Source organism: Podarcis vaucheri, assembly GCF_965113315.1.
Source record: "Podarcis vaucheri genome assembly, chromosome: 6".
Lineage (NCBI taxonomy): Eukaryota > Metazoa > Chordata > Lepidosauria > Squamata > Lacertidae > Podarcis > Podarcis vaucheri.
Genome location: NC_138764.1, coordinates 13,973,713 through 13,986,642, shown reverse-complemented (window position 1 = coordinate 13,986,642; position 12,930 = coordinate 13,973,713). Strand labels below are relative to the sequence as shown.

At 47.6% G+C, this 12,930-nt stretch overlaps 1 protein-coding gene across 3 annotated transcripts in view; it reads left to right on the top strand.

Annotated features, from left to right (window-relative positions):
* The first annotated feature begins 498 nt into the window (after positions 1 to 498).
* HMCN1 (hemicentin 1) overlaps positions 499 to 12,930 on the top strand; it is a 316,075-nt gene continuing 303,643 nt past the window's right edge. For all 3 annotated transcript variants that reach the window (XR_014220481.1, XM_082225398.1, XM_082225397.1), the window contains exon 1: positions 499 to 1,212. Coding sequence is in view for 2 of the 3 variants with exons in the window: in XM_082225398.1 (XP_082081524.1) it covers positions 864 to 1,212 (349 nt within the window). In the remaining variant the exon portion in view is untranslated. The remainder of the gene's footprint in view (positions 1,213 to 12,930) is intronic.

Below are 12,930 nucleotides of genomic sequence, written 5' to 3'. Positions count from 1 at the left end.
CTCTTGCTGCGAAATATCACAATATAGGCAGCGGCAAGGGAATCCACCATATGCCTTTTGGAGTGTGATTTTCTCTACCAAAGAATCTATGCCTGGTTGAGCTCAAATTACTGGAGGCGGGAAGGGGGGGGGGCAGAGTCTCTAGTGGCGAAAAGGATACCCATTGCTTTAAGTGTATTTAAACAATCTCTGATAAAAGGAAGCAGGAGAAAGGTGCCCCCCTGCAAATATTTCCTCCATAACTGAATCACAACTGTGCCTGTGTTTTCATTACTGCATATGAAAGAGATTTGCCTTTGCCTTGAGTGCTTTTGCAGCACTCGTGTGACCCTAAATACCATTTTCAACAAGTCACCCTAAAAGGGGGCCTAGGAGGCAAAGGTGGGGAAGTGGGGCAGACCAATGAGAAGGCGAGCTGGGCTGAGCATCTACTCCTTGTTGCCTCAGCAGCAGCAACAGCAGCAACAGCAGCAGCAGCAGGGAGAAGCCTCAACAGCAGCCGAACTTTTGGAGAGCCTTTGCCTCTTGCCAAAGAATCCAGAGGCGGCAGCGGCAGAAGTAGCAGCAGCTGCACAGGGGACATGAATTGGACTCTCTCTCCCTTCGCTTGGCCAGAGGCTGCCAAAACTCTTGCAGACAAGTAGACTGGGGAAGGGAAGAAGAAGCAGCAACTTGCTAGCAAAAAAGGAAAAAAGGACTGCCTCATTCCCCTTGCCTCTTTCTCTCTCTACCTCCCTTGAGTCTGTGAAAAGTGCTTTGTGCAAGATAAAAAAACCCAAGAAAAGAAAAGGAGGGAAAGGACTTTTTGACTCTGCTGCTTTGCAAAAGGAAAGAGCAAATGCAACCAGACGGGATCCTTTGTGATGCTTAGTGTGGAGGAACTGAGCGCATTGCTTAGGTACCCTGAAGGAGGAGGAGGAGGAAGAAAAATGAATTCCCATCACAATGTCCCCCTGAGGGCATCACTAGCTGTTGCTCTCCTTTTTACTCTTTGCTGCGCACAAGATGCTGTGGTAGAACTGGAGCCTCAGACCACGGAGGAAGAGATCCCGGAGGGAGCGTCTACCTTGGCTTTTGTGTTTGACGTGACTGGCTCGATGTATGATGACTTAGTTCAGGTGATTGAGGGAGCGTCCAAAATTCTGGAGACCTCTTTGAAGAGACCCAAGAGACCGCTTTACAACTTTGCACTGGTCCCTTTTCACGATCCAGGTAAGACGATGCTTTCGAGCCTCCTTAAATTGGGCGCTGCATGCAAACACACACACACACACGTGTACATACTGAGGTGTATTCAAGTCTGAGGGGGAAATTTTCTGGGATTGCCTAGCAACTTTGACTTAAAATGGCATGAACCAATACCACATTTCCCACACCTAAATTAAAATGTGGGTTTGGGGGACGCTTGACTTGTCTACCCAGAGAGACCGAAAAGAGCAGGGACACAAGTGGAATCGTCTGAGGATACATAATTTTGGAAGGTCTCTATCAGATGCGATTGGGGCTGCAGTCCTGTACATGCTTACTTAGGAGTAAGTCCCATTGAGCTCAGTGGACTTACTTCTGAGTAGACATGCGTACATTCCCACTGCGGATCACTTCTAAGGTAAAGATAGTCAATGGATTACTTGCTCTGAAACACAGGCTGATTGAAAGGAGCCTTTCTTACTTAATTAACGCATTTCTTTCAGCGCACTTGTGTTCCTAAGCACACCGCTGCTGCACACACAAATGATTGCTGTAGAGAGCAACAAACTATAAAGAATTAGTTTCTTTAATATCTGCCGCTCCATTTCCATTGAATTTTCTGCTGGAATAAAGGGCGAATCTCATGCTGTGCCTTATTGAACCAGCCCAGTATGTGGAGGTGTTAACTGCAAGCTGTGTCTATGGAGAATGAATGGCATTCATGAACTGCTTATAAAGCATGAGGCACGTTTTTCATGAGTTTCTAAAGTTCTGATTTATCCTTGAAAACCGGATGTACATTCCTCTATACAAAAGGTAATAACCCTGGGCCCTGCAGGGGACCTATGCGCACACCCTCCCAAAACCCTGACCTTTGACCCTCCATGCTTGCTGTGTTGTTGCGTTTCAAATAAAATGTTTGTAGGGTGCAATGCAGATTTTATTGCGGCATGCATGCTTCAGTTGCGCTGCTCCTCCTCCTCGTCCCCCCCCTCTGCATTCCTCGTCCTCTCTGCTGTTTATATACATATTCTTCCTGTTTCCTCTCCCACTCCGAAGCATCTGTTTTCTATCCCCTTTCTTGGGGCTTTCTCCTCTTCCATTGTCAAAAGTCTCCTGGTGACCCCACAAGGAAATAGAAACCTGGATTCCTTAGCCTGGGGCATGTGGCTATTCAAAGCAGAGAGATCACTTCAAGCCAAACACTTTTTAAGTGTTTAAAAATCTGACATTGCTGCTGCTCGTTTCACCTGAGGCAACACTCCTCAATGCAAACATCTGAAAATGGTTGGGGCATTGAGGAATCCAGTTGTTCCCAGCTATTATTGCTGCTTTTGTTTTTAAATCGTTAAGGAATTTTTTTTTATTAAAAAAAAAGCCTAGGAAAATGCTTATCTGTGATTGGGGTGATCATTAACAGTCATACAATTGCAAACATTTCCTGTTTTCCCCGCTCCCTTAAATAAATAAATAAACCCCCCAAACGGTTTGCAAAGCCATTCCTCGCCTGTAGGGGGCATGGCACAAAAGGAGCATGGCTTGATGTGGGCACATTGTCCTTCTGTTGCTTCATGAAAGGCATCAACATATTTAAAGGCAAGAAACTGCCATTGCAGTGCCGCACATTCCATCAGAGGGTCTGAAAAGGTGGGAGACTTTGACAGCAGGATCCTAGGCACGTTTACTCAGAAGTAAGTCCCATTGTCTTCATGGGGCTTACGGTCAGGCAAGGATGCAGCCTGACACTCGAACTGTGTCAGTTTAGGTCACTGGCTATTTTAATTTTATTTGTGTCGCTGTATATTTATTGGGTATATTTATATTTATATTTAGTGGGTTAAAGCCTCAGCGCCTAGGGCTTGCCGATCGAAAGGTCGGCGGTTCGAATCCCCGCGGCGGGGTGCGCTCCCGCTGCTCGGTCCCAGCGCCTGCCAACCTAGCAGTTCGAAAGCACCCCCGGGGGCAAGTAGATAAATAGGTACCGCTTACCAGCGGGAAGGTAAACGGCGTTCCGTGTGCGGCTCTGGCTCGCCAGAGCAGCGTTGTCACGCTGGCCACGTGACCCGGAAGTGTCTTCGGACAGCGCTGGCCCCCGGCCAATAGATGTGAGATGGGCGCACAAACCCCAGAGTCTGGCAAGACTGGCCCGTACGGGCAGGGGTACCTTTACCTTTACCTTTTTATATTTATTAGCTTTGCCAACCAATCTCAGGATCAGTGGCGTAGCGTGGGTTGTCAGCACCCGGGGCAAGGCAAGTAATTTGCGCCCCCTAACCCATGGATTTGCGCCCCCTAACCCTAACCCCCAGATGTTGCGCCTGGTGCGGCCGCCCCCCCGCCCCCTCCCACGCTACGCCACTGCTCAGGATGCTTAGGTGATTAGCCACCAGACTTTTAACTAGGGTAACTAACAACAGTGAAAGTACTCTGCTTATCGCCCAAATTTCATTGTGCCCTTTTGTGGCACCAAAGTGAGGTCATGTTCAATTTATTAAACCAAATCCACCACTCATAGTCCGAAGTAGAGGTCATCACTGACACATTTCTACCCCCACCTCCCACCCAAATCCAAAATAGCTTAAACAATAAACATGTGTGCCTTTAATTCTCAAACCGACACGAATTAGCTAGCAAGCACATGCCCAGCGCTGGCCAAGATGTGTGCCCACCCAGAATTTTTGCTGGCTAGCATGAGAAGGACCAATGTTGCACAACATGATTCATCAACAAGATGTTTTAATCCGCATCAATGATGTTTTCCCAGCATTTAGACTTCATTGCAAGTAATTTCAAATACTAGAAAGAGTCTTATGGCACCTTAAAAACTAGCTATTTTTGTGGCATAAATTTTCTGGAGGCATAAATGTGTTAACCTTTAAGATGCCACAAGACTCTTTGTGACCCCCCCCCCTTCTACAATACAGTGGCATTTACTATGGGAAGAATTTGTTGTAGCCCTGTGTGTGTGTGGGGGGGTCATTTTGTCAGCTTAAATGTTTCAGTTGGGACAACCCACCCTCTCCTCCCTCTGCACACTGTTCTGTGGGTTCTCCTAGCTCCCTCAGGGTCCATCTGGGGGTGGGACATGGGTGATGCATGGGCAGAGCAGTGGCGGAGCGAGCCGTCCATAGGGGCAGGGCGAGGGTGGGACAGACCGTAGGGCCTCCAGAGTCTGCCTGCCTCCTCCCACTCAGCCGCCCTGAGAGGCAGTGGGCGGATCATTTGGGCAGAGCAGAGCCTGTAGTGTGCCCAAGCCACTGCGTCTCTCCCAGGAGAGCCAGTGTGGTGTAGTGGTTAAGAGCGGTAGTCTTGCAATCTGGGGAACCGGGTTCGCGTCTCCGCTCCTCCACCTGCAGCTGCTGGGTGACCTTGGGCTAGTCACACTTCTCTGAAGTCTCTCAGCCCCACTCATCACCTCACAGAGTGTTTGTTGTGGGGGAGGGAGGGAAAGGAGAATGTTAGCCGCTTTGAGACTCCTTAGGGTAGTGATAAAGTGGGATATCAAATCCAAACTCCTCAGGGGCGCTGCAGGCCCTGCGGTGAGTGCCGCTCGGCCTTTTGTCACCCCCCTCAGTGGTGACACCCGAGACAGACCGCACTCATTCCTCCATTCCTCTGCCCCTGGGGCAGAGGAGAATGGGGGAAGCCCCACTGCACTAGTGGAAGTCCTTGCACAGACTTCTGCTGGACAGTTAGTTGAATCTGGCCCTAGGTGCTTGCAGCGGTTTGCATTTCCGTGTAATTTGCATAGTCCGCATGATACGATCCTCAAACAACAGCATTCTCAATGCTTTCCCCCTATAAATCTGGGTTTGCAGGATATGGGGATAATCCACTTCGCTGGGGTTAAATCGGGATCCAAACAGTGGCCTGTGGTCAGTGGACTTAGGGCGACTAGGATAGTCCACTAAATGTTCCTGGTAAATTAGATGATTGAGGTAAAGGTAAAGGACTCCTGGACGGTGAAGTCCAGTCAAAGGCAATTTTGGGGTTGCGGCGCTCATCTCGTTTTCAGGCTGAGGGAGCTGGCGTTTGTCCACAGACAGCTTTCTGGGTCATCTGGCCAGCAGGACTAAACCGCTTCTGGCGCAACAGGACACCGTGACGGAAACCAGAGTGCACGGAAACGCCGTTTACCTTCCCGCCACAGCGGCACCTAGTTATCTACTTGCACTGGTGTGTTTTTGAACTGCTAGGTTGGCAGGAGCTGGGACAGAGCAACGGGAGCTCACTCTGTCACGGGGATTTGAACTGCTGGCCTTCTGATTAGCAAGCCCAAGAGGCTCAGTGGTTTAGACCACAGCACCACCCTCATCCCACTAATATTAAAGTATTAAAGCTTGCTGCCTCCTTCCCAAAGCCCAGGAAGTTTCTGCCTGGCTGAGGGAGGTGTGATGCTCTTGTGGTTCCAAGAGTCCTTCCACAACCTTCCCAAAGCCCGCCCAGCCCAGGAAGCTTCTGCCCACCTTGGGGAGGAAGGTATGGCGTCAGGATGTCAGGACATCAGCACTCCCACAGTCACCCTCGCAAGCTGACGCCCCTAGTCCTAACTGTTCCCCTACGAAAAATTTCACTGGATCCAAACCACACCACTTGGGAGTGCAGATGGTGTGTTTGGGTGGGTGAATCAATTCTTACTTTCTGCTCCTCCCCTTTCCACACCCACCCCTTCCTCAGTGCTTTCGTTTCCTTTCTAACCATGCTCATAACTATTTCTGGTGTACCTCTGAACGGAGGGATACACCCCCCCTTTGGATCCCTCCGATTTGCACAAAACCAGAACGCTACACAACCAGAACACTGACTTTGCGCTTTTGCACATTTCTGGGGCAGGAAGGGTGCCCGTAGCTATCAACATTTGCGACCTATTTAATCTGCATAATGGAATCAGTGAATTAGGCAGGGACAAACACAAACAGCAATGCCTACTACTGGTGTAAATGAGAAATGCCAAAGTTGGTGTTATACAGATTCAGATATGTGTGGGTCTGGTGTAATCTGAATATGGAAAAAGTGGATTAACGGTTACCACTTTGGAAATGTTCAGTCTTAGGTGTGCCAGGCATTTTGAACCAGGAACCTGAGGGATTGGAACTTAGCCTAAGGACTGAAATTGAGTGAGCTTCAGAGGTCTCTCCAGAGACAAGCTGGAATATGAGTGTGCAGTAGGGCTGCCAGCTCATCTCCAGATAAATGCTTTCATTCTTTTGTTTGCTTGTGGACCAAGGACATTTTCCTTTTTTTAGCTGCCCACCTGGGAATAAATGGTTTTTGTATATTGCTCCAACTGACAAAAACTGTCGGGCTCCGTTCTCAGACCTGCTCTGTATTATCCGATTTGCTTGTGCGCCAGGGCGCATGCCTGAGGACTTGAATCTTACATGTTGTATTTATAGAAATACAAATCTAGGGGGAATTAGCAATACGGGTTCAGTAGCAGAGCACATGCGGTTCACGCAAAAGGTTCCAGGTTCAGTTGTCAGCATTCTTCAAGTAGGACCGGGAAAGATCCATATGAGGAACCCCAGAAAGCTGCTGCCAACCCGTGTAGACATTACTGAGCCACATGGAACAATGGTCTGACTCGGTGTCAGGTAGTTTCTTATGAACCTATCAACTGATCTTTACCGGAGATAGTTGCATGTCTTAGATGTTGTTACAATGGACAAAGTTGCCTACTTTACATTGGGGAATGTAGCAACACAATTGTTAGATTTAGAAAAACAACATTGTAACTCATTGGCTCCAATTCTATGGGGCTGAGGACATCTCACCCCACTATATATTGGGATGGGCTGAGCCCCCCATATTGGGGGAGGCAGGCTTTGTTGGGCCTTGCTGCAGTGGGCCCTGTTGGGCCACACTGGGCCTCCCCATGGCTGCGGTGGACCTCCTAGCCATGTGACATCACAAGTGTGCATTGTATGCATGACATCATGTGCACATGACAGCCCTCCCCCCAAAGTTGGGCGGAACCTGGCACCATTGTTACAGCTTGAAGTGCTGATAAAGAAGTACGGAAGAGCAAAATCATTGTAATATATCATGCAGGTGGTTCTTCTTCTTTGGCAGTTACTTGTAGCCAAGTAAGATTGTCTTCCATGAACACAGTTTTAACAGTGAGTCCATAAGTGACTGTGGGGGCCAATTCTGGATCGACACACCCTTCCACAGTGGGGACATAGGTTTCCGGGCGGGAGTTGATCATGGTGAGGGTTTGCCAAGTGTGCCTTCTTCTTAGCACGTTTCTCCATTTCATCTTGACTTTGAGTATTTTCAAAGCCCATGACACCTTGGGTAAAGGATGTTCTCCAGTTGGAGCACTCGCAGGCCAGTGTTTCCCAGTTGTCTGTGTTTATACTACATTTTTAAAGATTTGCTTTGAGAGCGTCTTTGAACCTCTTTTGTTGACCCACCAGCATTACGCCTTCCATTTTTAAGTTCGGAATAGAGTAGTTGCTTTGGAAGACGATAATCAGGCATCCGCACAACATGACCAGTCCAACGAAGTTGATGTTGACGAATCATTGCTTTGACACTGGGGATCTTTGCTTCTTCCAGTACACTGACATTAGTTCGCCTGTCTTCCCAAGTGATATGTAAAAAATTTCAGAGACACCGTTGATGGAATCTTTCAAGGAGTTGGAGATGGCATTTATAAGTGATATACGCTTCACAAGCATACAGTAAGGATGGTAGTACAATAGCTTTATAAACAAGCATTTTGGTTTCCCTGCGAATGTCCCGGTCCTCAAACACTCTGCACTTCAATTGGGAGAAAGCTGCACTTGCAGAGCTGAGGTGATGCTGGATTTTGGCATCAACGTTGGCCCTTGTGGAAAGATAACTGCCCAGGTAGGAGAAGTGATCAACATTTTCCAACGTTACACCACTGAGTTGAATTGGGAGAATGGCCATGTATATGAATACGAGGCAAAGTCTTGAAGACCAGTTTAGCAGTGGACAAACTGAAAGAAGCGAGAGAGTTGAAACACAAAATTACTGTCCTGCTGTTAAATGAACACAGGAGAACTGAGAAACTGTCACATGTTGGTACTTCATTATGAATGGGCGAGAGTCTGCATCTAAGGATCAGTTGCAATTCTTTGGGGATGTTGGGAGAGGTGAAACTCAGGGTCCCACTACCCAGAGACAGTGATTGCCTCGAACTTTTGAGGTGCTTCTTCCTGCCTCCTTTAAATCATCTTTCACTTTTAGATTTTATTTTGGGTTCTAGTGAAAGAAGCAAGGAAAACAAACACACTGGCTGGTGCCTCTCCACAGTGGCGACCTGGCTAATCGCCTCCCAAAGAAAATAACAAACATGGTGCAAAGGCTAGGGACCAAGAATCAGGATGCAACAAAGAGATCTAGGGTTAAAGAAGCTGAGCTCTTCCAACAAAGTAAAAATGCTGGAATGCTGGAGGCATCTGTTTATAGGAATGGGTTATTGGTGGACATTGGCCTAAATTTGAAAAGGAACTTCTACTGAGGTCTGAGAAAGGGTGCAAGGGTACGTACATAAGAGAAGGGCACAGGTAATAGATGATCATGGGTTGTTGTGGAGCCACCTCTGTTAAATTTCCCACCAGAGGAATAAGGCAAAGTCTCATGAGCATCTTGTTTTAATAAGGTGATCTGGCCCTTGCTGAAAGGGACAGGCTTAGATTTCTCAAGAAATGCAAAAGAGGGTTTTTGTTTTAATCAAGGCAAGATATGCTCCCCGGAGGGAATTCATTTGCCTGCAGAAGACGATTAACGGCTGAATTGTGAGTTATGTTTTCATTAGATACGGTACTGGGTTCCAGAAATCTCATTGGGCATATGCGACCGGTTCCTTTTTATGGCTGGCAACCTACTGGCATCAGAGCTGGCTACAACAAAGGGCCCTTTCAGTGTTGGCTCCGGCACAAGGACAAACAGCACTCTTGCTGATTCCTCAGAGCGGAGCCAAATTTCACATAGTTCTGGGCATGTACAGAGTTCCAGCTGAACTGAGCTCCTTGGTAATGTATTCCTGGTACTGAAGGCATATCACTGCAGCAACAGGAGGAGGGGAGATCAGTGTATGAGGGTGGTGTGGGGGTACAACAGCAATGTATGGGGCAGCAGTGACCATCTGAGGTCTGGGGATGCCTTGTGGCAGACTTGGGCATAGTGAATAGACCAGAGTGAGCTAGCTTAAAATTTACACTCATTCAGGAAGTGTGACGTTGTTTGTGTTACACTTGCTTCTCCATTCCTTTCTCTGCTACCTTCCCCATTGCCACCCTTTAGATTGCAGGCTCCACAGGCAGAAATCTGCTTCATTGCTGTTTAACAACATAACAACAACAACTGATTACTTACACCCTGCCCGTCTGGCTAGGTTTCCCCAGCCACTCTGGGTGGCTCCCAACAGAATATATAAAAAAGATAAAACATCAAACATTAAAAACTTCCCTAAACAGGGCTGCCTTCAGATGTCTTCTACAAGTCAGATAGTTGTTTATTTATTTGACATCTGATGGGAGGGCGTGCCACAGGGCAGGCGCCACTACCGAGAAGACCCTCTGCCTGGTTCCCTGTAAATTCACTTCTTGCCCTGAGGGAACCACCAGAAGGCCCTCAGAGCTGGACCTCAGGTCTGAACGATGGGGGTGGAGACGCTCCTTCAGGTATACTGGGCCGAGGCCGTTTAGGGCTTTAAAGGTCAGTGCCAACGCTTTGAACTGTGCTTGGAAACATTTTACTTACATTATTCTGCAAATATATGTGTAACCTTAATTGTGGCCACAAAGTCCTCACGAATACCTGTGACCCTCCAGATGTTGTTGTACAGAATGATGGGAGATGTAGTCTGGGAACGCCCAGAGGGCCAGAGGTGTTCTCTGCCGTAAAGTGAGAATAGCTTCCAGCTGGTGGGGACGGGTGTTACTTAAGGACAAAGATGTTCCTTGCAAGATGTTCACGTCTCGCCGAAAATTAACGAGCGCTGGCAAAGGGAAACTTTGCATCACAACAAAATTTCCAGAGATGAAAGGCTGCTGTTGCTTGGATTTTGTTTTGGTTGTGACTTTGCTTTCTGACCTCCCACTAATTTAGCCAACATTTGTGTCAGTGGGAGGAAGAATTATGCAGAGGGCATTAAAGTATCGGCAGCCCACTCTCCCAAGTTGCTGTTATGCCTGTTGCAGTGTGACTTTCTCAAGGCGGAAACCGCCTGGAAATAACGTCAGCTGCGCTGCTCAGCATCACGAAAGAAAAGCGACCGTTTCCAAACTTTGTCAGTTATTATTCTTCATTTAAAGTATTTTTTTATCGCACTCTGCAGCCACATAAAAGGCTCAGAGAGCAGCTTTTAATCACAACGCAGATAAAGTATTTCACGATTATGCCTATATTGCAGGGAGCAGGGCAGTGAAAGGATGTGGGTTGCACCAGCCCTTTGAAGCAGCTCATTTTTTTGCGGAAGGTTTGGGGGCAGTTAGTGTGTGATAACCCTGAAGTGCCATCCATTGTTGTGAACCACCCCTATCCTCCATGGGGAGAAGAGACGGGACGACACCAAAAGAGATTTAAAGAAATGCTATAGGGACGCGGGTGGCGCTGTGGGTTAAACCACAGAGCCTAGGACTAGCCGATCAAAAGGTTGGTGGTTCAAATCCCCGCGACGGGGTGAGCTCCCGTTGCTGGGTCCCTGCTCCTGCCAACCTAGCAGTTCGAAAGCACGTCAAAGGGCAAGTAGATAAATAGGTACCGCTCTGGCGGGAAGGTAAACAGCGTTTTCGTACGCTGCTCTGGTTCGCCAGAAGCGACTTAGTCATGCTGGCCACATGACCTGGAAGCTGTACGCCGGCTCCCTCGGCCAATAAAGCGAGATGAGCACCGCAACCCCAGTGTCAGCCACATCTGGACCTAATGGTCAGGGGTCCCTTTACCTTTTTATATGTGACCAGAACGGTGTTCGCACAACCCACCCATATACAGCGAATGATGTGTGCATGAGGAAGTAGGGTTGCGGCAGCAGCAACTGCCCCGTGTGTGGGTTGTGCATACTGTTGTAAACAAAATCTGCCCTTTTCCCCTCACGGGGTATCCAAGAGCCCGTATAGAGTCCTTAAGTGGATTCCCTATTGGTAGAAGAAAATAACAGAGGCCAACCAGAGAATATTGAGAAGCAAAGCAGCTAGTAAGCTTGATCTTTATTAAAGCTGTTGCAACAGTGTGCTCCTCTCACACGCAGAAGGACGGAGGAGGACACCAAACAAAGGTGTGCCTGCCCTCCATACATCATACCTACATCACAGAAAAGGTGGTCTACAACAGAAATTTGAATGTTGTTGTTTTTCCTGTCTGCCAGGTTATCTGATAATGCCGCATCTGATTGCCGTTCCTGGTAGCCTGCCCATTCCTTTGAAATGGTGATTACCCAATTCCTGCCCTCCCTCCTTGCAGAGAAAACATTTGGTCAGTTTGGGAGTCAAAATGGTTTCAGGACGGTCTTCCTGTGCTGCTCCAGACATGTGGTCCACATATCTATGTTTGTGCTTGGTTGGTACATTTATGAACATTTATTATATATATATAATATGCTTTTATTACATGCTTTTATTACAACACTAGGTCAGGGGCCAGACCTTGAAAAACCAGACTCAGTGACCACATGAGCATTATAGGGCATGTTATAGGACGCGGGTGGCACTGTGGTCTAAACCACTGAGCCTCTTGGGCTTGCCGTTCAGAAGGTTGGCAGTTTGAATCCCTGCGGTGGGGTGAGCTCCTGTTGTTCTGCCCCAGCTCCTGCCAACCTAGCAGTTTGAAAGCACGCCAGTGCAAGTAGATGAATAGGTACCTCTGTGGCAGGAAGGTATACGGTGTTTCCATGTGCTCTGGTTTCTGTCACTGTGTCCCGTTGTGCCCGAAGCAGTTTAGTCCTGCTGGCCACTCGACCCAGAAAGACAAACGCCAGCTCCCTTAGTCTGTAAGCGAGATGAGCGCCACAACCCCATAGTCGCCTTTGACTGGACTTAACTGTCCCGGGGTCCTTTCCCTTTTACTATAGGGCGTGTTGAATTTTTCAACTTTCAGATTTCCCAAATGAGGGGTGCTAAATAGTTATAACAGCACTTGGGGATTCAAAAAGTATTTGGGTTAAATTAACATAATTTAGTTTTGCTTAGTAAGCAAAATGTGTGTGCAATCGCACAGAAAGAATTAAAAATGATTGCCAAGTACAGTGGTACCTCTGGTTACGAACTGAATTCATTCCAGAGGTCTGTTCATAACCTGAAACCGTTCTTAACCTGAGGTACCACTTTAGCTAATGGGGCCTCCCGCCGCCGCTGCGCGATTTCTGTTCTCATCCTGAGGTAAAGTTCTCAACCTGAGGTACTATTTCTGGGTTAGCGGAGTCTGTAACCCGAAGTGTTTGTAACCCGAGGTGTCTGTAACCCTAGGTACCACTGTACTTACGGTTATATTTTATATTATTATTAATTATTTAGCATTACCTGACATTTTTAGAAGGCAAAATTAAAATTCTTTGGTTTTCCCCAAGCATAGTTTATGTGCTTCTTCGTCAGACCTCTAGACCTGGCATGCTAAATGTTGTCCAATCGCAACAATCATGGCACACTGGAATTCCTCACACCCAAAAACATATTTTAAAGACTGGAGAAATTTGCAAAAATTAAGTTTCACCCTCTAAAGTGACACCCCCTGGTGGGCCAGCAGACATACATTCACATGCCCAGGGAGTTG